Here is a 27,800-nt window from a genome sequence, read left to right as displayed (position 1 = left end):
TTTTAGTTTCGTGTACGACCTGTGGCAAATCATTTGTAAAAATAGAGGCTAACGAACAAAGGCAATTGCCCTGGGGGACACTGCACTTTACATATATGATGTTAGAGAAACGTCCATTTGACACTGGGTTCTATTGGCTAAATTACTATCCAACCATGTGATTGCAGGTTACGTAAAGTCATAGCAAGTTAGTCTCTTCAATAACAATTTAAGATCAAACAAAGGCTACACTGAAATCTAACAATACAGCTCCAACTCATCTAGTTGAGTGCCTGAAGAATTACCTTGTGTGGCTCAGTTGGTAGAGCATGGCACTTGCAACGCCTGGATTGTCGGTACGATTTGCACGGGTGACCAGTACAAATAAATGTATCCACTCACTCTGGATAAGAGCGTATGTAAAATGTATTTGGTCAAACACATTTTTCTCCATCAGTTTACTAAGAACAGGCTGCAAACTGATTGGACGGCTGTTAGAGCCAGCAAAGTGTGCTTTACTATTTTTAGGCAGTGGAATTACTTTAGCTTCCTTCCATGCTTGGTGACTCAATTTGCAGAAATGGTTCGCAGTCATATCACCCAGAAAATAATCCAGGACCAGAAAACAGGTAAGGAGTTGGTTAATGTTCAGTTATCAGAAACATCCTATATACAATTCTACGCTATCAGAACCAGTAGGGCCGACATTCAATGCAAGGTGCTTTATTGTGCAGCGCACTACACAGCTGACGATGCTCTTTTTAATGGCATATTCCCAGACATTTGTGGTATTGTCACACTATTACGCGTCCAACATTTTCTACCATGAGAGCTACATTTTCACTCAAAAATACAATTGTTCATATAGAAACATAATTGGATGTTCTGAGTCCATGGCAATGCTTGAATCTGGAGGAAACAAAAAAATCCATGTGTAATTACCCTTTAATTGCATATCTATGTGGAATGTGTACTGCTGCTGCTCATTTCATGGCAAAGTTTGCAAATAAAGGTTTTGGGAAAGTATTTCTGGCTACACAGAGTAATAGACAAATGCAATATTACTGGAAATTAATATGGCAGATATTGTGTTAGGTTTGGGTTTTTAATCCAATAGTGGCTGACCAGGGGTTTGATAATGTCAATGCGGCATTGACTAGATAGTAGCTGAGAGCTTGCAGTGTCTGATACTTGTGAGATTTGTTTATGACCGTTTGCAGTGGAACACATGAAAATTGCATGTACTTTCAGAATTGTTTGGCGAGCTACTCATAGGTGGGCTGCGAGCTATCTGCAACTTGCGATCGACCTGTTGGAGACCCCTGCTATAGGCCTAGGTAATTGGGAAAAACCTCTGTTTTATAAAGTGCATTAACAGCCAGTAATTTAAATTGAGGATTGTACTGAATTTCAATGTTTTTATTTAGCCTTTATTTAACCAGGCAAGTCAGTTAAGAACAAATTATTATTTACAATGACTGCCTACCCCTGACAAACCCTAACCCGGACGACAATGGGCAAATTGTGTGGCCGGTTGTGATGCAGCCTGGAATCGAACCAGGGTCTGTAGTGACTCCTCTAGCACTAAGATGCAGTGCCTTAGACCACTGCGTCACTCAGGAGCCTGTATTACAAATGAGAAATGAACTGTTGAACAAGTATAACCTCCCTCTAATGCAGTCTTCTTCCATTCTGCTCCCGTAGACTGGCAGGCTTTTGTTCCAGCCCAGCACCTCAACACACCTAATTCAACTCAGCATCAAGCCCTTGAATAGTTGAATGGGGTGGGTTCCCCCTGAGCTGGAGCAAAAGCCTGGTCACCCTGTCTCTCCATGAACAGAATTGAAGGAAAATGCACTTAGCACTTAGTGGCCGACAAGCACAAATCTTTGAGGGACTCAAACTCTGTCATGGTTTGGAGCAGAAGCTCATCTGGGACATCATCCTCTGCCAAATCGCCTGTGCTTCTCTCAACATCCTCCAGGGCCTCCAGGTAAGCCTGGTCATCCCCCCAGGGATCGCGGTCTTCTTCCTGGGGAAGTGTTGCTGCCGAGCCCCCCAGGTACTTCTCCACTGGGAGTGTCTGGCTGAGCTCGATGTTCCCCACGTCGTCCATCAGATATGCCTGGTCCTCCTCATCCTGCCACCAAATAGACAAACACACAGTTTAATAGCTTTATTTTTTACTTTTGTTATTGTGGGATTCTTTTTTTGAGACCCATTCATGTAGCCAGAGGAAGTCAGGTACCCAACAATCTCTGTTTCTTGTGGTGATGTGGCCAATTTAATAGAAAATTACAAGTGTGACTGAGGCGAATCAGACTTTTGTAGCAGTGAGGGGAACAGGTGCAGAACTCACCATTGTTATGAGGTAGCTGACGCAGATGTCCTGTGGTAATGGGTAACCTGGAAGAGAAATGACTGGTTTAAAAAGGCACAATCTGTAAGATTTCCTGCTGTTCCAGTCATTTCAATTAATGACATACTGGTACACCAATCCCCTAAAACACAGGCTCTTGATTGTGGGGATAAGACGACGTGTGTCAATAGTATTAGATCTATTTTAATCAAAGTCAACACTATTTTTACTTCAATAATATTTCAATGTTAACCAGCGCATACTAGAAGATCTGAAGCTCTTGCAAGCAGGGTCATGACACTTCTGGTACCAGACCTCCTGTTTAAGATCCACCAGAATCCTGTGGGGGAAAAAGAGAAAGAACAGTCAGGGGGACAAAAGTAAATAATTCCTTGTGTTGTGAGGAGGAGGCAAGAGAAGGTCCTAGGGGAGGAATCAAGGATCTCCTCAGATGCATTTTGAGGAGGTGGTTAAGGAATCAAGAAAACGTTAGAGATTCACCAGAGTATCAATATACTGACAAGAGACGGGATTGAGTGCTCTAACAATTGGAGCAGGTGGGAACATTCTAGCCAATGAGAGGGCAGATTTGCATGTGAACAACAGGCACAACTCCAATATATATATATATATATATATATATATATATATATATATACACTGCTCAAAAAAATAAAGGGAACACTTAAACAACACAACTCACACTTCTGTGAAATCAAACTGTCCACTTAGGAAGCAACACTGACAAATTTCACATGCTGTTGTGCAAATGGCATAGACAACAGGTGGAAATTATAGGCAATTAGCAAGACACCCCCAATAAAGGAGTTGTTCTGCAGGTGGTGACCACAGACCACTTCTCAGTTCCTATGCTTCCTGGCTGATGTTTTGGTCACTTTTGAATGCTGGCGGTGCTTTCACTCTAGTGGTAGCATGAGATGGAGTCTACAACCCTCACAAGTGGCTCAGCTAGTGCAGCTCATCCAGGATGGAACATCAATGCGAGCTGTGACAAGACGGTTTGCTGTGTCTGTCAGCGTAGTGTCCAGAGCATGGAGGCGCTACCAGGAGACAGGCCAGTACATCAGGAGACGTTGAGGAGGCCAACAACCCAGCAGCAGGACCGCTACCTCCGCCTTCAAATGGTCAGAAACAGACTCCATGAGGGTGGTATGAGGGCCCGCCGTCCACAGGTGGTAAAGTGTGGCAAAGAAAGACCACACTGGCGCCCTGTGCTCTTCAGATGAAAGCAGGTTCACACTGAGCACATGTGACAGACGTGACAGAGTCTGGAGACGCCGTGGAGAACGTTCTGCTGCCTGCAACATCCTCCAGCATGACCGGTTTGGCGGTGGGTCAGTCATGGTGTGGGGTGGCATTTCTTTGGGGGGCAGCACAGCCCTCCATATGCTCGCCAGAGGTAGCCTGACTGCCATTAGGTACCGAGATGAGATCCTCAGACCCCTTGTGAGACCATACGCTCGTGCGGTTGGCCCGGGTTCCTCCTAATGCAAGACAATGCTAGACCTCATGTGGCTGGAGTGTGTCAGCAGTTCCTGCAAGAGGAAGGCATTGATGCTATGGACTGGCCCGCCTGTTCCCCAGACCTGAATCCAATTGAGCACATCTGGGACATCATGTCTCGCTCCATCCACCAACGCCACGTTGCACCACAGACTGTCCAGGAGTTGTAGGGAGGTCATACAGGCACGTGGAGGCCACACACACTACTGAGCCTCATTTTGACTTGTTTTAAGGACATTACATCAAAGTTGGATCAGCCTGTAGTGTGGTTTTCCACTTTAATTTTGAGTGTGACTCCAAATCCAGACCTCCATGGGTTGATACATTTGATTTCCATTGATGATTTTGTTGTCAGCACATTCAACTATGTAAAGAAAAAAGTATTTAATAAGAATATTTCATTCATTCAGATCTAGGATGTGTTATTTTAGTGTTCCCTTAATTTTTTTGAGCAGTGTATATAAAGAAATCTGTTGCACTTACAGTGCATTCGGAAAGTATTCAGACCCCTTGAATTTTGACATTTCGTTACAGCCTTATTATTTTTTTGTCAATCTACACAAAATACCCCATAATGACAAAGCAAAAACAGATTTTTAGAAATGTTGAAAAACTGAACTATTACATTCACATAAGTATTCAGACCCTTTACTCAGTACTTTGTTGAATCAATCAATCAAATATATTTATAAAGCCCTCCTTACATCAGCTGATGTCAAAGTGCTGTACAGAAACCCAGCCTAAAACCCCAAACAGCAAGCAATGCAGGTGTAGAAGCACTGTGGCTAGGAAAATCTCTAGAAAGGCCGGAACTTAGGAAGAAACCTAGAGAGGAACCAGGCTATAAGGGGTAGCCAGTCCTGAAGCACCTTTGGCAGCGATTACAGCCTCGAGTCTTCTTGGGTATGACGCTACAAGTTTGGCACACCTGTATTTGTGGAGTTTCTACCATTCTAATCTGCAGATCCTCTCAAGCTCTGTCTGGTTGGATGGGGAGTGTCGCTGCACAGCTATTTTCAGGTCTCTCCAGATGTTGGCTCGGGTTCAAGTCCGGGCTCTGGCTGGGCCACTCAAGGACATTCCTGCGTTATCTTGGATGTGTGCTCATGGTCATTGTCCTGTTGGAAGGTGAGCCTTCGCCCCAATCTGAGGTCCTGAGCAGGTTTTCATCAAGGATCTCTCTGTAATTTGCTCTGTTCATCTTTCCCTCAATCCTGACTAGTCCCTGCGACTGAAATACATCTCCACCACCATAATTCACCATAGGGATGGTGTCAGGTTCTCCAGACGTGAAGCTTGGAATTCAGGCCAAAGAGTTCAGAGAATCTTGTTTCTTATGGTCTGAGAGTCCTTTAGGTTTCTTTTTGCAAAGTTCAAGCGGGCTGTATTTGTATTTATTACATACAGAGTCCAAAGCAGCAGCTAATCTTCTTGGGGTCCAGCAAAATTGAGGCAGTTTATACAATTAAAAAATAACATTATAATACATTCACAACACACTGTGTGCCCTCAGGCCCCTACTCCACCACTACCACATATCTACAGTACTAAATCCATGTTTATGTATAGTGCGTATGTTATCGTGTGTGTGTGTGTGTGTGTCTGTACCAATGTTTGTGTTGCTTCACAGTCCCCGCTGTTCCATAAGGTGTTTTTTAAAATCTGTTTTTTTAAATCTAATTCTACTGCTTGCGTCAGTTACTTGATGTGGAATAGAGTTCCATGTAGTCATGGCTCTATGTAGTACTGTGTGCCTCCCATAGTCTGTTCTGGACTTGGGGACTGTGAAGAAACCTCTTGTAGCATGTCTTGTGGGGTATGCATGGGTGTCCGAGCTGTGGGCAAGTAGTTTGTGCATTCAACATGTCAATACTTCTCATAAATAAAAGTAGTGATGAAGTCAATCTCTTCCACTTTCAGCCAGGAGAGATTGACATGCATATTATTAATATTAGAGCTCTGTGTAAATCCAAGGGCCAGCCGTGCTGCCCTGTTCTGAGCCAATTGCAATTTTCCTAAGACCTTTTTTTGTGGCACCTGACCACACGACTGAACAGTAGTCAAGGTGCAACAAAACTAGGGCCTGTAGGACCTGCCTCGTTAATGGTGTTGTTAAGAAGGCAGAGCATCACTTTATTATAGACATTCTCCCCATCTTAGCTACTACTGCATCAATATGTTTTGACCATGACAGTTTACAATCCAGGGTTACTCCAAGCAGTTTAGTCATCTCAATTTGCACATGATTTATTACAAGATTTAGTTGAGGTTTAGGGATTAGTGAGTGTTTGGTTCCAAATACAATGCTTTCAGTTTTAGAAATGTTTAGGGCTAACTTATTCCTTGCCACCCACTCTGAAACTAACTGCAGCTCTTTGTTGAGGGTTGCAATCATTTCAGTCGCTGTAGTAGCTGACGTGTATAGTGTTGAGTCATCCGCATACATAGACACTCTTTACTCAAAGTCAGTGGCATGTCGTTAGTAAAAAAAAATTAAAAAGTAAATGGCCTAAACAGCTACCCTGGGTGATTCCTGATTCTAACTGGATTATATTTGAGAGGCCTCCATTAAAGAACTCCCTGTGTGTTTTGTTAGACAAGTAACTCCTTCTCCTCATTATAGCAGGGGATGTAAAGTCATAACACATACTTTTTTCCAGCAGCAGACTATGATCGCTAATGTCAAAAGCGCCACTGAAGTCTAACACGACAGCCCCCACAATCATTTTATCGTAAATTTCTCTCAGCCAATCAGTCATTTGTGTAAGTGCTGTGCTTGTTGAATGCCCTTCCCTATAAGCATGCTGAAATGCTGTTGTCATTTTGTTTACTGTGAAATAGCATTGTATCTGGTCAAGCACAATTTTTTTCCCAGAAGTTTACTAAGGGTTGGTAACAGGCTGATTGGTCTGCTATTTGAGCCACTAAAGGGGGTTTACTATTCTTGGGTAACAGAATGACTTTAGCTTTCCCCCCAGGCCTGAGGGCACACGCTCTCCAGTAGGCTTAAATTGAAGATGTGGCAAATAGGAGTGTCATGTGCCTTTTACTGAGGAGTGGCTTCCATCTGGCCACTCTATCATTGGTGGAGTGCTGCAGAGATGATTGTTCTCCCATCTCCACAGAGAAACTCTGGAGCTCTGTCAGAGTGACCATCGGGAGCTTGGTCACCTCCCTGACCAATGCCCTTCTCCCCTGACTGCGCAGTTTGGCCGGGCGACCAGCTCCAGGAAGAGTCTTGGTGGTTTCAAACTTCTTCTATTTAAGAATGATGGAGGCCACTGTCTTCTTGGGGACCTTCAATGCTGCAGAAATTTTTTCGGACACTTCCCCAGATCTGTGCCTCGACACAATCCTGTCACGGAGCTCCACGGACAATTCCTTCGACCTCATGGCTTGGTTTTTGCTCTGACATACACTGTTAACTGTGGGACCTTATATTGACAGGTGTGTGCCTTTACAAATCATGCGCAATCAATTGAATTGACCACAGGTGAACTCCAATCAATTTGTAGAAACATTGCAAGGATGATCAATGGAAACGGGATGCACCTGAGCTCAATTTTGACTCATAGCAAAGGTTCTGAATACTAAAGTATTTATGTTTTTAACTGTTTTCGATTTGTCATTATGGGGTATTGTGTGTAGATTTATGAAAATGTTAATTTCCTACATTTTAGAATAGAAATTTAGAATATAACGTAACAAAATGTGGAAAAGGGCTGCACTGTTTATGTACATTTTTAACAACCTAAACATTACAAAACTTAAATTCAATCAAATAAGCCTCAAGTAGCAAATTAGCAATACATTTTTTTTAATGTTGACCAAACAACACTCTTCCATTGACCTCTATACAAAAATCCCCACTCCCACTGCTTGACGCTATATTTTCGCATGGACAGATGCTTTGCCTCTTCCTCTCTGGATTCAGTAACAAAGGGCTTTATCACGATGCATTTAAAATGGCTTCCTCTCCTTCAACTGCACTGATCTGAAAGAACAGGATAGGTGGAAAGAACATGGTGGCCACCTATAGGGCTATTTGCTTTCACCCGTCCAGTTATTTTAGATCAATACATAATCCAGTAAGGAGAAAAGGAGAGGAAGGAAGGATGACACTTTGGACTACTGAGACAGATCCCCTCAATTCCAAACTAGACACTCACATGATGTTGTTGCTTTTGTGGCACCGGTGAACATTCTGACACCAGCGGTACTTTAGGATGTCGTAGACAAGTAACTGCTCTGAAACAAAGTAATTCCACCGTCGTATGCCTGTTAGGGAAAATATTGGAAACTTTTATATTTCAACACTTCAACTTGGTTAATTTGATACACTACAGATCTTTAATGCAGAAGCAGTTAGATTGTTTTATTATATACTAGAGGTCGACCAATTAATTGGAATGGCCGATTAATTAGGGCCGATTTCAAGTTTTCATAACAATCGGAAATCTGTATTTTTGGACACCGATTTAAAACTTTTTATTTTTTTATTTAACTAGGCAAGTCAGTTAACCTGTTGAGTGTAGGGGGCAGTATTTTGATGTTTGGATGAAAAACGTACCCAAATTAAACTGCCTATTTCTCAGGGCAGTATCTAGAATATGCATATAATTGTCAGATTAGGATAGAAAAAACTCTAAAGTTTCAAACTGTCAAAATATTGTCTGTGAGTAAAACAGAACTGATATTGCAGGCGAAAACCTGAGGAAAATCCAACCCGGAAGTGCTGTTTTTCCTGAAAGCTCTCTGTTCCATTGCCTGCCTTCGCTCCATTTAAAGGGATATCAACCAGATTAATTTTCCTATGGCTTCCACATGTTGTGAACAGTCTTAGACATAGTTTCGGGTTTTTATTTTGAAAAATGAGCGAGAAAGATCACATCGCATCATTGTATGGCTGGGTGCCAGCAGCGTTTGGAATGCGCAACAGTTTGGAGCAGACATTTTCTCCCTCTCTCCTATTGAAGAAGGTACAGTCCGGTTGAAATATTATCGATTATATTGTAAAAACAACCTGAGGATTGATTATTTTTTTTAAAAACGTTTTACATGCTTCTACGAACTTTATGGAATTTTCGTCTGCCCGGTCGTGACCGCTCGAGCTGGTGGATTTCTGAACATAACACGCCAACCAAATGGAGGTATTTTGGATATAAAAATAATCTTTATGGAACAAAAGGAACATTTATTGTGTAACTGGGAGTCTCGTGAGTGCAAACATCCGAAGATCAAAGGTAAGCGATTAATTTTATTGCTTTTCTGACTTTCGTGACCAATCTACTTGGCTGCTAGCTGTTTGTAATGTTTTGTCTACTGAGAGAGATGTCCTTACATAAAAGCTTTTTTGAAATCTGACACGCCAGGTGGATTAACAACAAGCTACGCTGTGTTTTGCTATATTGCACTTGTGATTTCATGAAAATGTCATATTTTTAGTAATTTAATTTAATTTGAATTTGGCGCTCTGCAATTCAGCGGTTGTTGACAAAAATGATCCCGCTAACAGTTGCATCAAGAAGTTAAGAACATTCTTATTTTCAATGACGGCCTAGGAACGGTGGGTTTAACTACCTTGTTCAGGGGCAGAACGACAGATTTTTACCTTGTCAGCTCGGTGATTCAGTCTTGCAACCTTACGGTTAACTAGTCCAACGCTCTAACCACCTGCCTTACATTGCACTCCACGAGGAGCCTGCCTGTTACGTGAATACAGTAAGAAGCCACGATAAGTTGCTAGCTAGCATTAAACTTATAAGAAAACAATCCATCATAATCACTAGTTATCTAGCGTGTCCTGCGTTACATATAATCGATGCGGTGTGCATTCGCGAAAAAGGACTGTCGTTGTTCCAACGTGTACCTAACCATAAACATCAATGCCTTTCTTAAAATCAATACACAAGTATAGATTTTTAAACCTGCATATTTAGTTAATATTGCCTGCTAACATGAATTTCTTTTAACTAGGAAAATGGTGTCACTTCTCTTGCAACAGAGTCAGGGTATATGCAGCAGTTTGGGCCACCTGGCTCGTTGCGAACTGTGTGAAGACTATTTCTTCCTAACAACGACAGCCAACTTCGCCAAACGGGGGATGATTTAACAAAAGTGCATTTGCGAAAAAAAAAAGCACAATCGTTGCACGACTGTACCTAACCATAAACATCAATGCCTTTCTTAAAATCAATTCACAGAAGTATATATTTTTAAACCTGCATATCTCTTGTGTTCATTGCACGCAGAGTCCGGGTATATGCAACAGTTTGGGCCGCCTGGCTCGTTGCAAACTAATTTGCCAGAATTTTACATAATTATGACATAACATTGAAGGTTGTGCAATGTAACAGGAATATTTAGACTTATGGATGCCACCCGTTAGATAAAATACGGAACGGTTCCGTATTTCACTGAAAGAATAAATGTTTTGTTTTCGAGATGATAGTTTCCGGATTCGACCATATAAATGACCTAAGACTCGTATTTCTGTGTGTTATTATATTATAATTAAGTCTATGATTTGATAGAGCAGTCTGACTGAACGGTGGTAGGCACCAGCAGGCTCGTAAGCATTCATTCAAACAGCGCTTTCGTGCGTTTTGCCAGCAGCTCTTCGCAATTGCGCAAGCATTGCGCTGTTTATGACTTCAAGCCTATCAACTCCCAAGATTAGACTGGTGTAACCGATGTGAAATGGCTAGCTAGTTAGCGGGGTGCGCGCTAATAGTGTTTCAAACGTCACTCGCTCTGAGACTTGGAGTAGTTGTTCCCCTTGCTCTGCATGGGTAACACTGCTTCGAGGGTGACTGTTGTCGATGTGTTCCTGGTTCGAGCCCAGGTAGGAGCGAGGAGAGGGACGGAAGCTATTACACTGGCAATACTAAAGTGCCTATAAGAATATCCTATAGTCAAAGGTATATGAAATACAAATCGTATAGGGAGAAATAGTCCTTTAATTCACATAATAACTACAACCTAAAACTTCTTACCTGGGAATATTAAAAGGAACCACCAGCTTTCATATGTTCTCCTGTTCTGAGCAAGGAACTGAAACGTTAGCTTTCTTACATGGCACATATTGCACTTTTACTTTCTTCTCCAACACTTTGTTTTTGCATTATTTAAACCAAATTGAACATGTTTCATTATTTATTTTAGGCTAAATCGATTTTATTGATGTATTATATTAAGTTAAAATAAGTGTTCATTCAGTGTTGTTGTAATTGTCCTTATTACAAATAAATAGTCAAATATCGGCCGATTAATCGGTATCTGCTTTTTTTGGTCCTCCAATAAATCGGTATCGGCTTTGAAAATTCATAATAGGTCGACCTCTATTACATACAGTGCATCTAAAATAATACATACAGTATTTATCTAACAGCTGCTTTAAAACTTACTTCCTTGGATGCCATCCTTTTTCACCACAGAAAGAACAAAGTTGTCCACTTCTTTGTGGGGAGAACACTGGTAGCCTCCCAAAGAGTCTTATATTGAAGGATGACAAAACAAAACAATATCTTTCATAGAAAGGCTATTAAACTCAATAACCCCTGTTTTCTTCAGTCAAAACCAGTATTAGCCAGAAGTTTAACATTGGCAATGAAATCTTCAGACCTGGGTCAAATACATATGTCATATTCCTTAAAATACTAGACGTGAGCTTGACATAGCCTGCCTGGCGCAATGGAATAGTCCCAAAAGTGCAAACTCAAAGTTGTCTGTATATATATACAGTACCAGTCAAAAGTTTGGACACACCTACTCATTTCCGGGTTTGTCTTTATTTGTACTATTTTCTAGAATAATAGTGAAGACATCAAAACTATGAAATAACACACATCATGTAGTAACCAAAAAAAGTGTTAAACAAAACAAAATATATTTTATATTTGAGATTCTTCAAAGTAGCCAACCTTTGCCTTGACAGCTTTGCACACAGAGTATTCATACCCTTGACTTTTCACATTTTGTTGTGTTACAGCCTGAAAAAAAAATTATTAAACAGATTTTCTCTCACCCATCTACACACAATACTTCATAATAACAAAGTGAAAATATGTTTTTTAATTTTTTTGGCGCATTTCTTTAAAATAAAATGCAGAAATAATTTACAAAAGTACTCACACCCCTGAGTATTTCTGGGTACGTCTAAGAGCTTCCCACATCTGGATTGTGTAACATTTCCACATTCTTTTCAAAATTCTTTCAGCTCTGTTCAACTGGTTGTTGATCATTGCTAGACAACTATTTTCAGGTCTTGCCAAAGTAGATTTAAGTCAAAAATGTAACTTGTTCACTCAGGAACATTCACTGTCTTCTTGGTAAGCACCTCCAGTGTAGATGTGGCCTTGTGTTTTAGGTTATTGTTGTGGTGAAAGGTGAATTAATCTCCCAGTGTCTGATGTAAAGCAGAATGAAGGAGGTTTTCCTCTAGGATTTTGCCTATTTTTTTATTATGTACATGCTTCCTTCTTTTCACTTTGTCATTTAGGTTAGTATTGTGGAGTTACTACAATTTTGTTGATCCAGCCTCAGCCATTAAACTCTAACTGTTTTAAAGTCATCATTGGCCTCATGGTGAAATCCGTGAGTCGTTTCCTTCCTATCTGGCCACTGAGTTGGGATGGATGCCTTTATCTTTGTAGTGACTTGGTGTATTGACACACCATCCAAAGCCTTATTAATAACTTGACTATGCTCAAAGGGATATTCAATGTCTGCTTTATTTAAAAAATTAATGAATTAAGACCTCTCTACCAATAGGTGCACTTTTGCGAGGGTTTAGAAAACCTCCTGGTTGAATCTGTGTTTGAAATTCATTGCTCGATTGAGGGGTCAATTATGTGTGGGGTACAGAGATGAGGTAGTATGGTGTTAAACACCATTATTGCACACAGTGCGTCCATGTAACTTATTATCTGAGTTGTTAAGCAAATTGTTATGAACTGATTTAGGCTTGCCATAACAAAGGGGTTGAATACCTATTGACTCAAGACATTTCAGCTTTTCAATTGTAAACATTTCTCATTTCTAAAAATGTAATTCCATGACATTATGGGGTATTGTGTGTAGACCAGTCACAAATAATCTCGTATTTTATAGAATGATTCACCTGGTTTGGGTGAGGTCATTAACAACTTTGCTCGCACGTACACAACACACACACAGCTCTGTCTTCTGGGGGTCAGTACCTGAAACACAGTGTGAAGTCGAACCCAGCTGAGCATGAGGCTTGGGGCATATCCCGTCCCTCTCGTCATGGAGGTCCCATGTCAGAATCTTCTGACTGGTGAAACTGTAGACCAATATTGAAATTAGAGGTCGACCGATTAATTAGGGCCGATTTCAAGTTTTAATAACAATCGGAAATCGGTATTTTTGGGCGCCGATTTGATGATTTTAAAAAAAAAAATGTATACCTTTATTTAACTAGGCAAGTCAGTTAAGAACACATTCTTATTTTCAATGACGGCCTAGGAACGGTGGGTTAACTGCCTTGTTCAGGGGCAGAACGACAGATTTTCACCTTGTCAGCTCAGGGGATTCAATCTTGCAACCTTGCAGTTAACTAATCCAACGCAATAACGACCTGCCTCTCTCTCATTGCACTCCACAAGGAGACTGCCTGTTACACGAACGCAGTAAGCCAAGGTAAGTTGCTAGCTAGCATTAAACTTAACTTATAAAAAAAAAATCAATCATAATCATTAGTTAACTACACATGGTTGATGATATTACTATATATTATCTAGCATGTCCTACGTTGCATTTAATCTGACTGAGCATACAAGCATACAAGTATCTGACTGAGCGGTGGTAGGCAGAAGCAGGCGCGTAAACATTCATTCAAACAGCACTTTTGTGCGTTTTTTGCCAGCAGCTCTTCGTTGTGCGTCAAGCATTGCGCTGTTTATGACTTCAAGCCTATCAACTCCCGAGATGAGGCTGGTGTAACCGAAGTGAAATGGCTAGCTAGTTAGCGCACGCTAACTAGAGGGACAGAAGCTATACTGTTTCACTAGCAATACTAAAGTGCCTATAAGAACATCCAATAGTCATAGGTTAATGAAATACAAATGGTATAGAGGGAAGGGAAATAGTCCTATAATTCCTATAATAACTACAACCTAAAACTTCTTACCTGGGAATATTGAAGACTCATGTTAAAAGGAACCACCAGCTTTCATATGTTCTCATGTTCTGAGCAAGGAACTGAAACGTTAGCTTTCTTACATAGCATATATTGCACTTTTACTTTCTTCTCCAACACTTTGTTTTTGCATTATTTACTTGAGGCTAAATTGATTTTATTGATGTATTATATTAAGTTAAAATAAGTGTTAATTCAGTATTGTTGTAATTGTCATTATTACAACAATAATCGGTATCGGCGTTGAAAAATCACAATCGGTCGACCTCTAATTGAAATGTCAGAATATTAAGCATGTTGAATAGTCAAGCACTTCCATCTCAATCCAAATGTTAATCTTCAACACACACCCCTGCTCTTCCTTACTCCCACTTAATGTCGCATGACGAAACCAGCATTCAGTGGGCTTGTGTGATAGCATTTTTTTTTTTTATGATTTCAACCAGCTTTGCCAGGTCAGTACACAGTCAAGTCACCTGTAGTTCCTGGGTAAAGTTTCCCCTAGGTACAGATCTAGTATCACCATCCCCTGAGACATCCCAATAAATGCCAACCTGCCCAGTACTGGGGAAAATGCTAAACTGACCCAAGATCAGCATCTAGGGGCAACTCCACCCTTCACTTCATCTGTACCTTACGTTGCTGATTAAGGAGGACTGGAACAAGCTCTCCTCTGCAGAGACGTTCCTTTTAGGCTTGGTGATGAACCTGTTGTCCTCTGCGACAGTGAAGGCTACATTCTTCCCCACCTTAGATGACTTGTAGAGACGGAAGTTTCTGTTCTTGGTGTACACACCTACATTTCATCCATTGTAACATAAATTAACACAAACAAGTGGAAATTAGTATTACTGACACAATTTACAATGCATTGACAAGATAAATCAAATTCCATACAACTATAGACTGGTTGTACAAAATAAATAATTAATGGACAAACACAGCAATAAAATAGAGATATAATCATCTAAAACAGAACAAAATTCAAAGATAACAAAGATTAGTTGTCCATGCTTGTATCTACTATTTAAGCCTCATTTGAAAGTAAAGGTAAAATCGACTTTTCAAGATGCTTCAGGTGACACTTACCGAGGTCAACAAAAAGCCCATCCTGTCCGTCCTTGTTTTTCACCAACAGGAAGCTGAGGTCCCTCTCTTCCTGTCTGGGCCTCTTGGCCTGTGGACTTCCAATCAGCCCCCTAATAATAATAATACATAGGATTTACAGTCAGGTCCATAATTATTGGTACCCTTGATAAAGATAACCGTAAAAAGACTGTATAAGATAAATAATACAAATACTGAGCTATATTGTATGCTCAATTTAATTCCATTTTTTTTTTATTATATTATTTTATACTAATATAACTGCACAGGGAAAGAGATTTTGTTTCATAAGAAAGATAGGAGTCAAAATTATTGGCACCCCCGTTTTCAATGTATGGAGTATAACAAAACTGACCCTTTTTTGAAAATGTTTAATGAGATTGGAGAACACGTTGGGAAGGATCTTAGACCATTCCTTCATACAGAGTCTTTCAAGATCCTTGATATCCTTTGTCTGCTCTTATGGATTGCCCTCTTCAATCCAATCTTATTAAACATTTTAGAATGAGGCTCAGTTTTGCTATCCTCACAAGGGGAGGGTGCTAGAGTACTGAAAAGAGAGGGGCCAATTATTTTGACCCCTATATTTGAGAATTTTTGTATTACTGTTTAAACAAAATATATTTCATTAAGCAATTGTATTAGTATAAAATATAATTTCCCCATTATATGGAACATGCAATATATCTCAGTATTTGTATTATTTATTTTATAAAGTATTTTGTGCTTAAATGTATCAAGGGTGCCAATTATTATGGACCTGACTTTTCTAAACCCTTAAGTATTGTGTTGTAGTATTGAATGCATCTATCAATTAGTTTCTTAGTTACTAATTGCGTTAAATCTCTTGGAATAATAAGATAAAGTGTTACCAAAATTTGTTTTAGAACATCAAAGGACAGACCTTTTGCCACTGTCCTCTGTGACTCCACCCATGTCATTCTCAAGTTCACTTCCCCTCCTATTCACGCTCAGCACTGGTTGCAGAATCAAATGGATAAATTGCCCTTTAAAAAAGACAAAATGCATACTTGATTTACTGATTTACTTAAATCAGCACAAGCCTACATTGATTAGAAAACAATTCATTTTATTTTCTACCTCCAATATAAAGCAATAATATTGTGAAGTTGAGTTTAATATCTATACTGAACAAGAATATAAAAGCAACATGCAACAATTTCATTGATTTTACAGAGTTACAGTATTTCATATGAGGAAATCAGTCAATTGAAATAAATAAATTAGGCCCTAATCTATGAATATCACATGACTGGGAATACAGATATGCATATGTTGGTCACAAAAGAAATGGGCCTCAGGATCTCATCACTGTATTTTTGTGCATTCAAATTGCCATCGATAAAATCTAATTGTGTTTGTTGTCCATAGCTTATGCCTGCCCATACCATAAACCCACCCCCACAATGGGGCACTCTGTTCACAACAGCAAACTGCTCGCCCATACGACGCCATACACGTGGTCTGCAGATGTGAGGCTGGTTGGACATACTGCCAAATTCTCAAAAAAAAAGTTGGAGGCGGCTAATGGTAGAGGAATTAACATGAAATTATCTGGCAACTGCTCAGGTGGACATTCCTGCAGTCAGCATGCCAACAGAACATTTCTGGGATCTTTAATTTCAGCTCATGAAACATGGGACCAACACTTTACATGTTGTGTTTATATTGTTGTTCAGTGTATACAGTTGAAGTCAGAAGTTTACATGTGTCATTAAAACTCGTTTTTCAACCTCTCCACAAATGAATTGCTAACAAACTATAGTTTTGGTAAGTCGGTTAGGACATCTACTTTGTCCAACTCTGTCAGGAGGAATGGGCCAAAATTCCCCCAACTTATTGTGGGAAGCTTGTGGAAGGCTACCCGAAATGTTTGACCCAAGTTCAACAGTTTAAAGGCAATGCTACCAAATACTAATTGAGTGTATGTAAACTTCTGACCCACTGGGAATGTGATGAAATAAATCATTCTCTCTACTATTATTCTGACATTTCACATTCTTAAAATAAAGTGGTGATCCTAACTGACCTAAGACAGGGAATTTTTACGAGGATTAAATGTATTTGGCTAAGGTGTATGTAAACTTCGACTTCAACTGTATATCTCTATCTACGGTCTCGTTTCCACTTTTTTCATCAGAGACAGTAGGAGATTACGTACCGACATGTAGGTTATCCTTAAAAGCTGCATTTGGTAAAATGAAGATGAGATGGCGACTGAATTTTTCCTCTGTGCTGGAGTCAAGGTTCAGAACATCTTTCCCAGAGCACTCAATCCCATACACCTCCTCCAACTTCTCACACACATACTGTAAACACACAGGAGAAAACAGCGTTACCAAATATAAATATTAATAAACATGTTGAAGTATGTACCATCGACATTAAAGGTTCAATCTGTGATTGCTACATCCATTTTTGGACTTTTAAATTAATTATATACACTACCATTCAAAAGTTTGGGGTCACTAAGAAATGTCCTTGTTTTTGAAAGAAACCACATTTTTTGTTGATTAAAATAACATCAAATTGATCAGAAATACAGGGTGGACATTGTTAATGTTGTAAATGACTTTTGTAGCGGGAAACGTATGATTTTTTATGGAATATCAACATAGGCGTACAGAGGCCCATTGTCATCAACCATCACTCCTGTGTTCCAATGGCAAGTTGTGTTAGCTAATCCAAGTTTATCATTTTAAAAAGCTAATTGATCATTAGAAAACTTTTTTGCAATTATGTTAGCACAGCTGAAAACGTTTGTCCTGATTAAAGAAGCAATACAACTGTCCTTCTTTAGACTAGTTGAGTATGTGGAGCATCAGCATCTGTGGGTTCGATTACAGGCTCAAAATGGCCAGAAACAAAGCACTTTCTTCTGAAACTCGTCAGTCTATTCTTGTTCTGAGAAATGAAGGCTATTCCATGCGATAAATTACCAAGAAACTGAATATCTCGTGCAACGCTGTGTACTACTCCCTTCACAGAACAGCACAAACTGGCCCTAACCAGAATAGAATCAGGAGTGGGAGGCCCCGGTGCACAACTGAGCAAGAGGACAAGTACATTATAGTGACTAGTTTGAGAAACAGACGCCTCACAAGTCCTAAACTGGTAGCTTCATTAAATAGTACCCGCAATGTCAACAGTGAAGAGGTGACTCCGGGATGCTGGGCATTTAGACAGAGTTGCAAAGAAAAAGCCATATCTCAGTGGCCAATAAAAAGAAAAGATTAATATGGGCAAAAGAACACAGACACTGGACAGAGGAAGATTGGAAAAAAGTGTTATGGACAGACAAATCTAAGTTTGAGGTGTTCAGATCACAAAGAACAACATTCATGAGATGCAGAAAAAATGAAAAGATGCTGGAGGAGTGTTGACACCATCTGTCAAGCATGGTGGAGGCAATGTGATGGTCATGGGGTGCTTTGGTGGTGGTAAAGTGGGAGATTTGTACAGGGTAAAAGGGATCTTAAAGAAGGAAGGCTATCACTCCATTTTGCAACGTCATGCCATACCCTGTGTGTGCGTAATTGGAGCCAATTTTTTTCCTACAACAGGAACCCAAAGCACAGCTCCAAACTATGCAATAACTATTTAGAGAAGAAGCAGTCAGCTGGTATTCTGTCTATAATGGAGTGGCCAGCACAGTCATCGGACTTCAGCCCTATTGAGCTGTTGTGGGAGCAGCTTGACCATATGGTACGTAAGAAGTGCCCATCAAGCCAGTCCAACTTGTGGGAGGTGCTTCAGGAAGCATGGGGTGAAATCTCTTCAGATTACCTCAACAAATTGACAACTAGAATGCCAAAGGTCTGCAAGGCTGTAATTGCTGCAAATGGAGGATTCTTTGACGAAAGCAAAGTTTGAAGGACACAATTATTATTTCAATTAAAAATCATTATTTATAACCTTGTCTTGACTATATTTCCTATTCATTTTGCAACTAATTTCATATATGTTTTCATGGAAAACAAGGACATTTCTAAGTGACCCCAAACTTTTGAACGGTATTGATTCTTGAAGAATATAACTTATGCTGAACTGTCATACCATCAGAACCTAAAAATATAAGCTAGTTTTTCTCCATTGTTTGTAAACAATGTAGCTGTAAACAAACACTGTATAGCCACAAAACATGATTAAAATTATGCAAGTGAGTCTTTGCATCCATAGCTCTGTCTATGAATTTGAGAGTGGATACATTAATATTTAATTCCTCAGAATGTACAACAAAAAACAACTTTCTACAGATCCCACTTCATTTGGACCATCAGTCATAAGGGCTACATAACACAGTCATAACAATTAAATAACATTTGTCCTAAACAGTCTTGGCAGCTGGCTTCACCTTATGGCAACTGACTTTACACTGTCATGCCACAAACCATTCATTTGATTAGCCAGTTTGCTAGCTAGTTTGCCTCGCCAATAGGCTGATCTAAACATTGTGTAAAGTAAATTGTCATAACAATGACATAACTAACACCATAAACAACATATTTGACCCAAGTCTATTTTGCACTTGAGAGGGAAGGAAGCATTCAATGTTTGCGTACCTGGATGAGGGAGGCCACCATGCACTTCCCATCAAAGCCCTTATTGGAGGGCCTGTGGAACTCCAAGTCAAAATATAGCTTGCAAACTGCCCCCTCTGGGATCACCTCATAGCAATGCATCAGAGATTGCCTGTAGGTACTAATTACAGTTGAAATTGAAAGGGTTGAAGTACAGTAGTACCATTGGTTAACAGTCTTCAGTTATGACAAATAGGACTTTCTTATTTCTTAACTGCCTATGAAGGTATAAATAAAGTTGTATTGAAGTGAATGGTGTAACCTTATACATACCTGTAGTAATGCCATAGCTCACTGTAACTGGTGACCAGGAAGATCCTCTGACCCATCTTTGCCTGTTCCTTCTCAAGTGCAAACACGTGTACGTCCTTTGAATTAGAGGGCAGTCAAAACTACAGTTAGCTGAAAACAATGTAATTTTTTCCTCCGGACATACAGTAGCCTGCTCACAGATCTGTTTGTGCTGTCTTGTCAAATCCTATGGTCAATGTCAAACATGACAGCACAAACGGATCTGGCACCACGTGCATACCTCACTGCAACTCTGTGCAAAGTTGATAGCCATACATTGACGAGGGAAGAGCTTCCATATGGAGGATGGCTGCCATGGCCGGGACAGCCTAGGTTTGTAGCATGAGGTCAAAGGACACTGCTGGAAGGACTGAGCTAGTTGTTCCACCTTCTTCAATCTGTTTTCCCAATCACCCTTATTCATCTTCTATGTGATGCTGGCTGCCACCACAGTCATTTCTGCATGTAAGAAATAAAATAAAAACAAGTTTTTGATTAGTGTTATTAATATCTAACTTAGCAATGATCAATACTGAAGGCATTACAATAGACCTACAATAGCTCCATCTCTGACAGCCCGTGAGAATGACAAGATTGTTTTAGCTACATTCATACATTTGTTTGCAAGCATTCGATTGTGTATGAATTGGTACCAATTAAATGTGTATACAGCCTGATTAAATCAGACTAGCCATACACACTGCACATTTAGCCGGAGTTGAGTTTAATATGTAATGTTGTTAATGCTAGTAATACTAAAATGTATAATAAATAATATGTCAAACCTGCTTAACGCTTGCTAAACTAAGCTAATTGGCTAGCTAGCTAACGTTACAGAATTCGACTTAAAGCAGGAACTGAATCTATCTACTTACAGGAACCCGTGTTTAAAACGTTTTTCAGCGAAATGTTACGTACTTCATGGAAGAACGTATGGTGCGTTCCAGTGCGCTAGAAGTGTGCCTTACTATCCAATTAATTGAGCACATGCTGAATTCGTGCAATATGGATATGAAATATTGCAAATGCATATAGCCCACCAATATGGAGCCACCATTTATATGTACACGTTTATTATTATCAATATTATTTTTAGATGGGATCATATGAGTTGTGTGGAAGTGTGGAAACCGAACGCCCCCTTGCATTCGTTTCGATTGTGACGTATCTAATATTGTTTACTCCGGACGCTACTATTGGTTGGTTGCGGACTGTTGTTTGTAACAAAGAACTATAGGAAGACATGTGCATACAATATATTGGCTTGATATAAGGGTGGCCATTTGCACGGTCTGACCAAAACTTTACTACCAACATTTTTATATAGTCATTGACATTTGTTTGAAATTCGCCGAATACCATGTCAGCAGCAAACGATTTGAGTGCCGGGGACTGCGTTGACGCTAGGCGGGGCGATGGACAAGAGTGAGATTCTTTGTTATCTCAATGCATGTATTTTACGAAGTAGCCTAGCAAACCGTGGTAAAGTTGTTTTGAGTTGCGATATTCACCAGTCATTCGGACGACCACATGTTATTATACATTTTTGTAATGAAATCAGGACATTAGGCGACATTGTTACTTGATGATCGTGTTGCGGCCACGGAGTTTGATGCCTATATTTGGTCCATGCTAGACAACATACAGGAAATTGCTAAAATTGTCATTGTGTCACGCCTATAGTTGACACACGAACACACAGCCATATATACGACTAAAAAGAGACATTTTACAATAGAAGATCTATTGTATCTTTTTTGAAAAAGTATTATATTTTTATTCACAGATATTGCTTAACAGTCTGAGAGAGAGAGAAGGCACAGGGTCAGCCACATGGCAACACCCCTGGGATAATTTGGGGTTATGGGCCTGCCTGGGAAATGCTTTTGAAATGCATCCTTCCACCCTTTCTTAAAGTAATCACTGATTCTACAGATGAAAAGTAAGGGTACCACCTCACAGCTTCCACACAATCCACATGTCTGATCAGTTATTACTTTGATGGAAGGATGCTCAAAAGTATTTCAACGGTTCAAGTGTATACTTACTCAAAACCCAGTCTGAGATCTGACTTACACAGAGTATCAGCTTGGCGTATTGCTGTAATCTAACTAGTGGTCCTGTGTTTCTCAGTTGGTAAGAGCTACCAATGACAAAGTCGTACGTTCAATTCTCAGAGGGATTCTCAGTGTGCATGACACACGAAAATGTAAGTGACTTTGGATGAAAGCGTCTGCTAAGTGGCATCTATTTGTTTCCTAGGTCAGAGGGCCCCTGTGGTGGCTCTGGGTCTATGCAGGTGGATGCCAAGCCTCAGTCCCATAGCTTCAGGTACAGCCTCAGCTACCCCAGCATTGGCCAGTGTATCATCATTAACAACAAGAACTTTGACAGAAGAACAGGTATTGTGTTCGTTCATTTGTAGACTCCGGGTCTAGGCTATGTCTAATACCTATGTTTTGTATTTGCATAAAGCTTGTTATTCAGCTTCTTCACAGTGGGGGAAACTAGTTGAAATTACATCATTATAACCTGATTATGTAAAATGGTTGTAATGACATTACCTCACCCAGCTTTGTCTGCTGGGTTACTACTGTAAGAATATTTGTAAAGGCAGTGATGTAAAGTACTTAAGTAAAAATACTTTAAAGTACTATTTAAGTAGTTTTTTTTGCAGTATCTGTACTTTACTATTCAGATTTTATACAACTTTTACTTCACTACATTCCTAAAGAAAATAATGTACTTTTTACTCATACATTTTCCCCGATACCCAAAAGTATGTTACATTTTGAATGCTTAGCAGAACAGGAAAATGGTCCAATTCACCCACTTATCAAGAGAACATCCCAGGTCATCCCTACTGCCTCTGACCTGGAGGACTCACTAAACACACATGCTTGTTTTGTAAATTATGTGTGAGTGTTGGAGTGTGCCTCTGGCTAGCCAAATAAAATAAAAATGGTTCTGTCTGGTTTGCTTTATATAAGGAATTTGCAATTATTTATGTTTTTACCTTTTGATATATATATATATATATATATATATATATATATATATATATATATATATATATATATATATATATATATATATATATATATATATTTAAGTATTACCCCTTTTTCATGGTATACAATTGGTAGTTTACAGTATTGTCCCATTGCTGAAACTCCCATACAGACTTAGGAGAGGCGAAGGTCAAGAGCCGTGCATCCTCCGAAACACAACTCAGCCAAGCCGCACTGCTTCTTGACACAATGCCCGCTTAACCCGGAAGCCAGCCACACCAATGTGTTGGAGGAAACACCATACACCTGGCGACTGTGTCAGGCCTGCCACAGGAGCTTGTGAGCGATGGGACAAGAACATCCCCGCCGGCCAAGCCCTCCCCTTACTCGGACTACGCTGGGCCAATTGTGCGCCGCCCCATGGGTCTCCCGGTTGCGGCTGGCTGCAACAGAACCTCTAGTGGCACAGCTAGCACTGCGAATCAGTGCCTTAGACCACTTCACCACATGGGAGGCCCCTATATTTTTGGAATTACATTTACTTTTGATACTTAATTATATTTAAAACCCAAAACTTTTAGACTTACTCAAGTAGTATTTTACTGGGTGACTCACTTTTACTTGTCATTTTAAGGTATCTTTACTTTTACTCAAGTATGACAATCAGGTACATTTTCCACTACTGTGTAAAGGCTGTATGTACACAATGATGACGCACATTACATATCCAGAAAGCAAATTGAATTAGTCTAATAACTTTACTTTGTTTTTGAAGGTATGAATGTACGCAATGGCACAGATGTGGATGCAGGCAACGTGATGAAGGTGTTTGGGAAACTGGGTTATAAGGTGAAGGTTTACAATGACCAGAAGGTGGACCAGATCAAGCATGTTTTAACCACAGGTAAGCATGTTTGAAAGTCAGCACCACCACTGACAACCACCACGAAGATGGTTTTGTCTTCGTATAAAGATCATACACAGAAGACATTCAGTAAATTACGTTTTAAAAGCAGCCCATTCACAATAAAAACAAGTGAAAGTACATGGTCTCCTGTACTTAAACTGAAAATCAACAATATTACGTTTCCACGAGCAACAGGGTTAAGCAAAAACATTGCAGGTGTGCACGATGCAAAACGATCCGCTCTCAGTGTCTGCACATGTGCTCTGTGTCTGTTGCGCTTCAGTCACTCACCTGCAACGTGATAGCTGTGTGAAAACACTGGTGAAGAAAATGAGCTTCTCGTTTCTCACTTCTTGTTGTTCTGGAAATTGTCCCAATACTACTCTTGTCTACCTTTTTAAAGGTGCAATCCGCAGTTGAAACAATAACAAAACGCCTTCCCCACAAATGTTTCAGTAAAAAGTTGAGAGATGGGGCTGAAGAAATGTAACCATTCCCAACTCATAGACAGAGCTATGGATGCCATGACTGATCATCCGTGATATCAACATTATAGTTTTAACCATGTTTTAAAATGCTGTACAGTGTCTGTTTACATTTACTTCGTATACAAACATTGAAGTAATGCAAGCTTATATTTTGGGTTCTGATGGAGTATGACAGTTTAACTAAGCTCATGAGGAATTTATGTTATGTTCTTCAAGAATCAATGGGTACATCAATAATCAATCATTTATAAGTAAAAAATATATGTAGCAACAGCAGATAGAGCCTTTTAAATTCTGTGAAGGACCAATCAAAAACTTGATGCTGTTTCCAGCCTCCAAGGAGGACCACAGCTGCTCCGCTTCATTCGTGTGTGTCCTGCTGAGTCACGGGGATGATGGCGTGTTCTTCGGGACGGATGCCTCAATCGAGCTCAAGAGCCTCACCAGCCTGTTCCGGGGCGACCGCTGCAACTCGCTGGTGGGCAAGCCCAAACTCTTCTTCATCCAGGTACTGTGGCCATTATTATTTATTTATTTTTATTTCACCTTTATTTAACCAGGTAGGCATGCCATGGTGGCAAAGTAAATACAATATAGCAAGTAAAACACTGGAATGGTAGATTTGCAGTGGAAGAATGTGCAAAGTAGAAATAAAAATAATGGGGTGCAAAGGAGAAAAATAAATATAAAATAAATACAGTAGGGAAAGAGGTAGTTGTTTGGCTAAATTATAGATGGGCTATGCACAGGTGCAGTAATCTGTGAGCTGCTCTGACAGCTGGTGCTTAAAGCTAGTGGGGAGATAAGTGTTTCCAGTTTCAGAGATGTTTGTAGTTCCAAAGCACTAGAACAACAATATGAAGTTAAGGTTAAAAGAAGGTATAAGATAGAGGCTAATTGAATCCCCTACTGACAAAACAGGTTCGTCTCGTCCACAGTCAAAAAAATCTATCAAAAATTTGTCACATGCGCCGAATACAACACATGCGCCAAATACAACCTTACAGTGAAATGCTTACTTTATAAGCCCTTAACCAACAAAGCAGTTAAGAAAAAAATACTAAGAAATAAAAGTAACAAATAATTAAAAAGTAGCAGTAAAATAAGAATAGCGAGGCTATATACAGGGGGTACCGGTACACAGTCGATGTGCGGTGGCACCGGTTAGTTAAGGTATTTTAGGTAATATGTACATGTAGGTAGTTATTAAAGTGACTGCATAGATAATATGCGGGGGGGGGGGGGGCAATGCAAATAGTCTGGGTAACCATTTTATTTGATGTTCAGGAGTCTTATGGCTTGGGGCTAGAAGCTGTTTAGAAGCCTCTTGGACCTAGAATTGGCACTCTTATACCGCTTGCAGTGCAGTAGCAGAGAGAACAGTCTATGGCTAAGGTGGCTGGAGTCTGACAATTTTTAGGGCCTTCCTCTGACACTGCCTGGTATAGAGGTCCTGGATGACAGGAAGAGGTGAGGGAGGGATTGTTCAAAAGGTAGCCTTTGCGTTCGTGTGTGACTGTGACTGATCCATGTCTCCTGTTCCCCTGTGTGTGTGACAAGCAGGCTTGCAGAGGTACTGATCTGGACGGGGGCATCGAGGCAGACAGCAGTTCAGATGGGAGTTCAACCAAGATCCCTGTGGAAGCAGACTTCCTCTATGCCTACTCCACAGCTCCAGGTCCAAGACATGTTCCAAAGCCACACACACACACACACACACATAGAAGCAGTCTCCAGTCAGGTTTCTTTGAGGTGTGCATAGATCTATAAGTAATTGGATCTGTGAATGCAAGGCTACCACCCTCTTACTTTACCAATCCATCCAATTTAGATCTGTTATTATCTGAGCATGGATGCATTTTCTGAATTATTCAAACCAGGCCCAAGAGTCAACTCTTATGTGCTCTCACATGTCTTCCCACAGGCTACTACTCATGGAGAAACACTCAGACTGGCTCCTGGTTTATCCAATCTCTGTGTGAGATGATTGGCAAGTACAGCAAAGAGCTGGAGGTCCAACACATCCTGACCCGGGTCAACCACAAGGTGGCGACAGAGTTTGAGTCTGCGTCAAACTCTCCCGGCTTCGATGCCAAGAAGCAGATCCCCTGCATTGTATCAATGCTGACCAAAGAGATGTACTTTACATCCTGAAATGAAAAAGGTTTGAAGAAGCTCCTTATTTGCCTGGTCCCAGATTGGTTTTAGCTGTCTCGCCAACTCCTATGGTCTGTCTCGCCACTCCTATGGTCACACTCCTGGTACCAGCTTCTATCTGAGTGAGGGCAATAGATGTGTGTTTGTTTTGGTTGTGGATTGTATTAGCTAAATTTTTAACACCACTGCTCAATCACTCTAGCTCAAGTTGGACTTGGTTTAAACATGTAGGCTTAAGTATCACATTTTATGTTGGAGGTTGAAACCTCTGTCATGCTTTCAGCCTGATGTCAGGAAGTTGACTCTTCTTCATTGTAGGGGTCAGTTCACATTTCAATTCCATCAACTGAGGAAGTGTGAAATCCTAATAGTAAATGTTAAATTTAAATAACTTCCTAAATGCACTGATTGATTTGAAAGTTGAATTGACCCCAACCCTGTTTCTTACTGAATGATCCCTTGTGTGTAAAGTTTAACGGAGGATGTGTATAACGTTTTGGGAGTAGATTGCAGGGGTAGTGTGTAGTAATCAAATCGTGGATGTGCAACTCCTCTACAAGCACCAGCATTTCTTCCTAATTTTTCTTTAAACATTTTATTTGGTTATTTTTACAATGTCTAGAACCACACATTTTGTTAGATACTTGAATGAGTAGTCAAAGTGCATTTCTGAAGGGATTATGTTACATTTGTCTTTTGTGTGGGTTTAAATTAATGATATTTTTTTTAATTGCCGGATATTGTGTAGGTTCGTTATAGTTATTCTGTGAAAAAAAACAATCCTGTTAAATTAATTCTGCAGCAATAAGGCTTGCTTGCCCTTCCGCCTTCTTTCAGTCCGCTCCAAAGTGGGTCAATTGAAAGCTCTTCCTGGCCTGAACATGACCAAATGCTTACTCTGTTTGTAGGTTAAAAACATTTTCTCTTGTCCTGGCGTAACAAATGTGTGTGGTATGTTGATAGGATGTGTATGCTGATAGACAGGATGTGTACTCTCTAACTTGGCAGATACATTTTGTCTATATATTAAAGGCACAGTTGTAGAAGCTTAAAGGTGCACTCCGGTAGTGATGTGCGGGGTCAGCTGTTTTATTCACCCGCCCGCAATTGCTAATAACCCATCTGCAACCACCCAACTATATGTGATAAAGTGAAAATGCAATAAGATTTTCTGTGCAAAACATCAGTTTGACAGGAATTAAAGCTGTGAAAAATGA

General features: G+C 40.1%; 2 protein-coding genes across 4 annotated transcripts; one reads left to right on the top strand and one right to left on the bottom strand.

The window, feature by feature from the left end:
• Positions 1–685: 685 nt before the first annotated feature.
• primpol (primase and polymerase (DNA-directed)) lies at positions 686–21,166 on the bottom strand. Of its 3 annotated transcripts, none has more exons than XM_021619049.3 (14): positions 20,896–21,166; positions 20,262–20,479; positions 20,003–20,097; positions 19,712–19,850; positions 17,311–17,458; positions 16,033–16,135; positions 15,111–15,220; positions 14,655–14,817; positions 13,063–13,166; positions 11,269–11,355; positions 8,032–8,140; positions 2,602–2,678; positions 2,339–2,385; positions 686–2,119 (listed from the first exon to the last, which is right to left on the bottom strand). In XM_021619049.3, exons 2-14 carry the CDS (start codon positions 20,442–20,444, stop codon positions 1,838–1,840), a joined length of 1,647 nt encoding a protein of 548 aa, XP_021474724.3. In that variant the 5' UTR covers positions 20,445–20,479; positions 20,896–21,166; the 3' UTR covers positions 686–1,837. The 3 variants fall into 3 exon arrangements, with proteins under 3 accessions (XP_021474724.3, XP_021474723.3, XP_021474725.3); XM_021619048.3 differs by having other exon boundaries at positions 20,806–20,917; XM_021619050.3 differs by lacking the exon at positions 20,896–21,166 and adding an exon at positions 20,577–20,895.
• Positions 21,167–27,800, top strand: casp3a (caspase 3, apoptosis-related cysteine peptidase a). Its single transcript, XM_021619054.3, has 6 exons — positions 21,167–21,445; positions 22,283–22,422; positions 23,807–23,935; positions 24,759–24,934; positions 25,990–26,104; positions 26,351–27,800. Exons 1-6 carry the CDS (start codon positions 21,381–21,383, stop codon positions 26,578–26,580), a joined length of 855 nt encoding a protein of 284 aa, XP_021474729.1. The 5' UTR covers positions 21,167–21,380; the 3' UTR covers positions 26,581–27,800.

Source organism: Oncorhynchus mykiss, chromosome 10 (genome assembly GCF_057628025.1).
Source record: "Oncorhynchus mykiss isolate SJ-2025 chromosome 10, ASM5762802v1, whole genome shotgun sequence".
Taxonomy (NCBI): domain Eukaryota; kingdom Metazoa; phylum Chordata; class Actinopteri; order Salmoniformes; family Salmonidae; genus Oncorhynchus; species Oncorhynchus mykiss.
Note: the sequence above shows the minus strand (reverse complement) of the source record. Positions and strands in the feature narration are given on the sequence as shown.

Coding starts and splice junctions, on each gene's coding strand:
- primpol (XM_021619049.3), bottom strand. CDS start 20,444: ATGAATAAGGGTGATTGGGAAAACAGATTGAAGAAGGTGGAACAACTA. Junction 19,851..20,002: donor GAGCTATGGCATTACTACAG/GTATGTATAAGG, acceptor AACTGTAATTAG/TACCTACAGGCAATCTCTGA. Junction 15,221..16,032: donor ACAGAGGACAGTGGCAAAAG/GTCTGTCCTTTG, acceptor TATTATTATTAG/GGGGCTGATTGGAAGTCCAC.
- casp3a (XM_021619054.3), top strand. CDS start 21,381: ATGTCAGCAGCAAACGATTTGAGTGCCGGGGACTGCGTTGACGCTAGG. Junction 21,446..22,282: donor AGGCGGGGCGATGGACAAGA/GTGAGATTCTTT, acceptor TTTGTTTCCTAG/GTCAGAGGGCCCCTGTGGTG. Junction 23,936..24,758: donor CAAGCATGTTTTAACCACAG/GTAAGCATGTTT, acceptor TGCTGTTTCCAG/CCTCCAAGGAGGACCACAGC.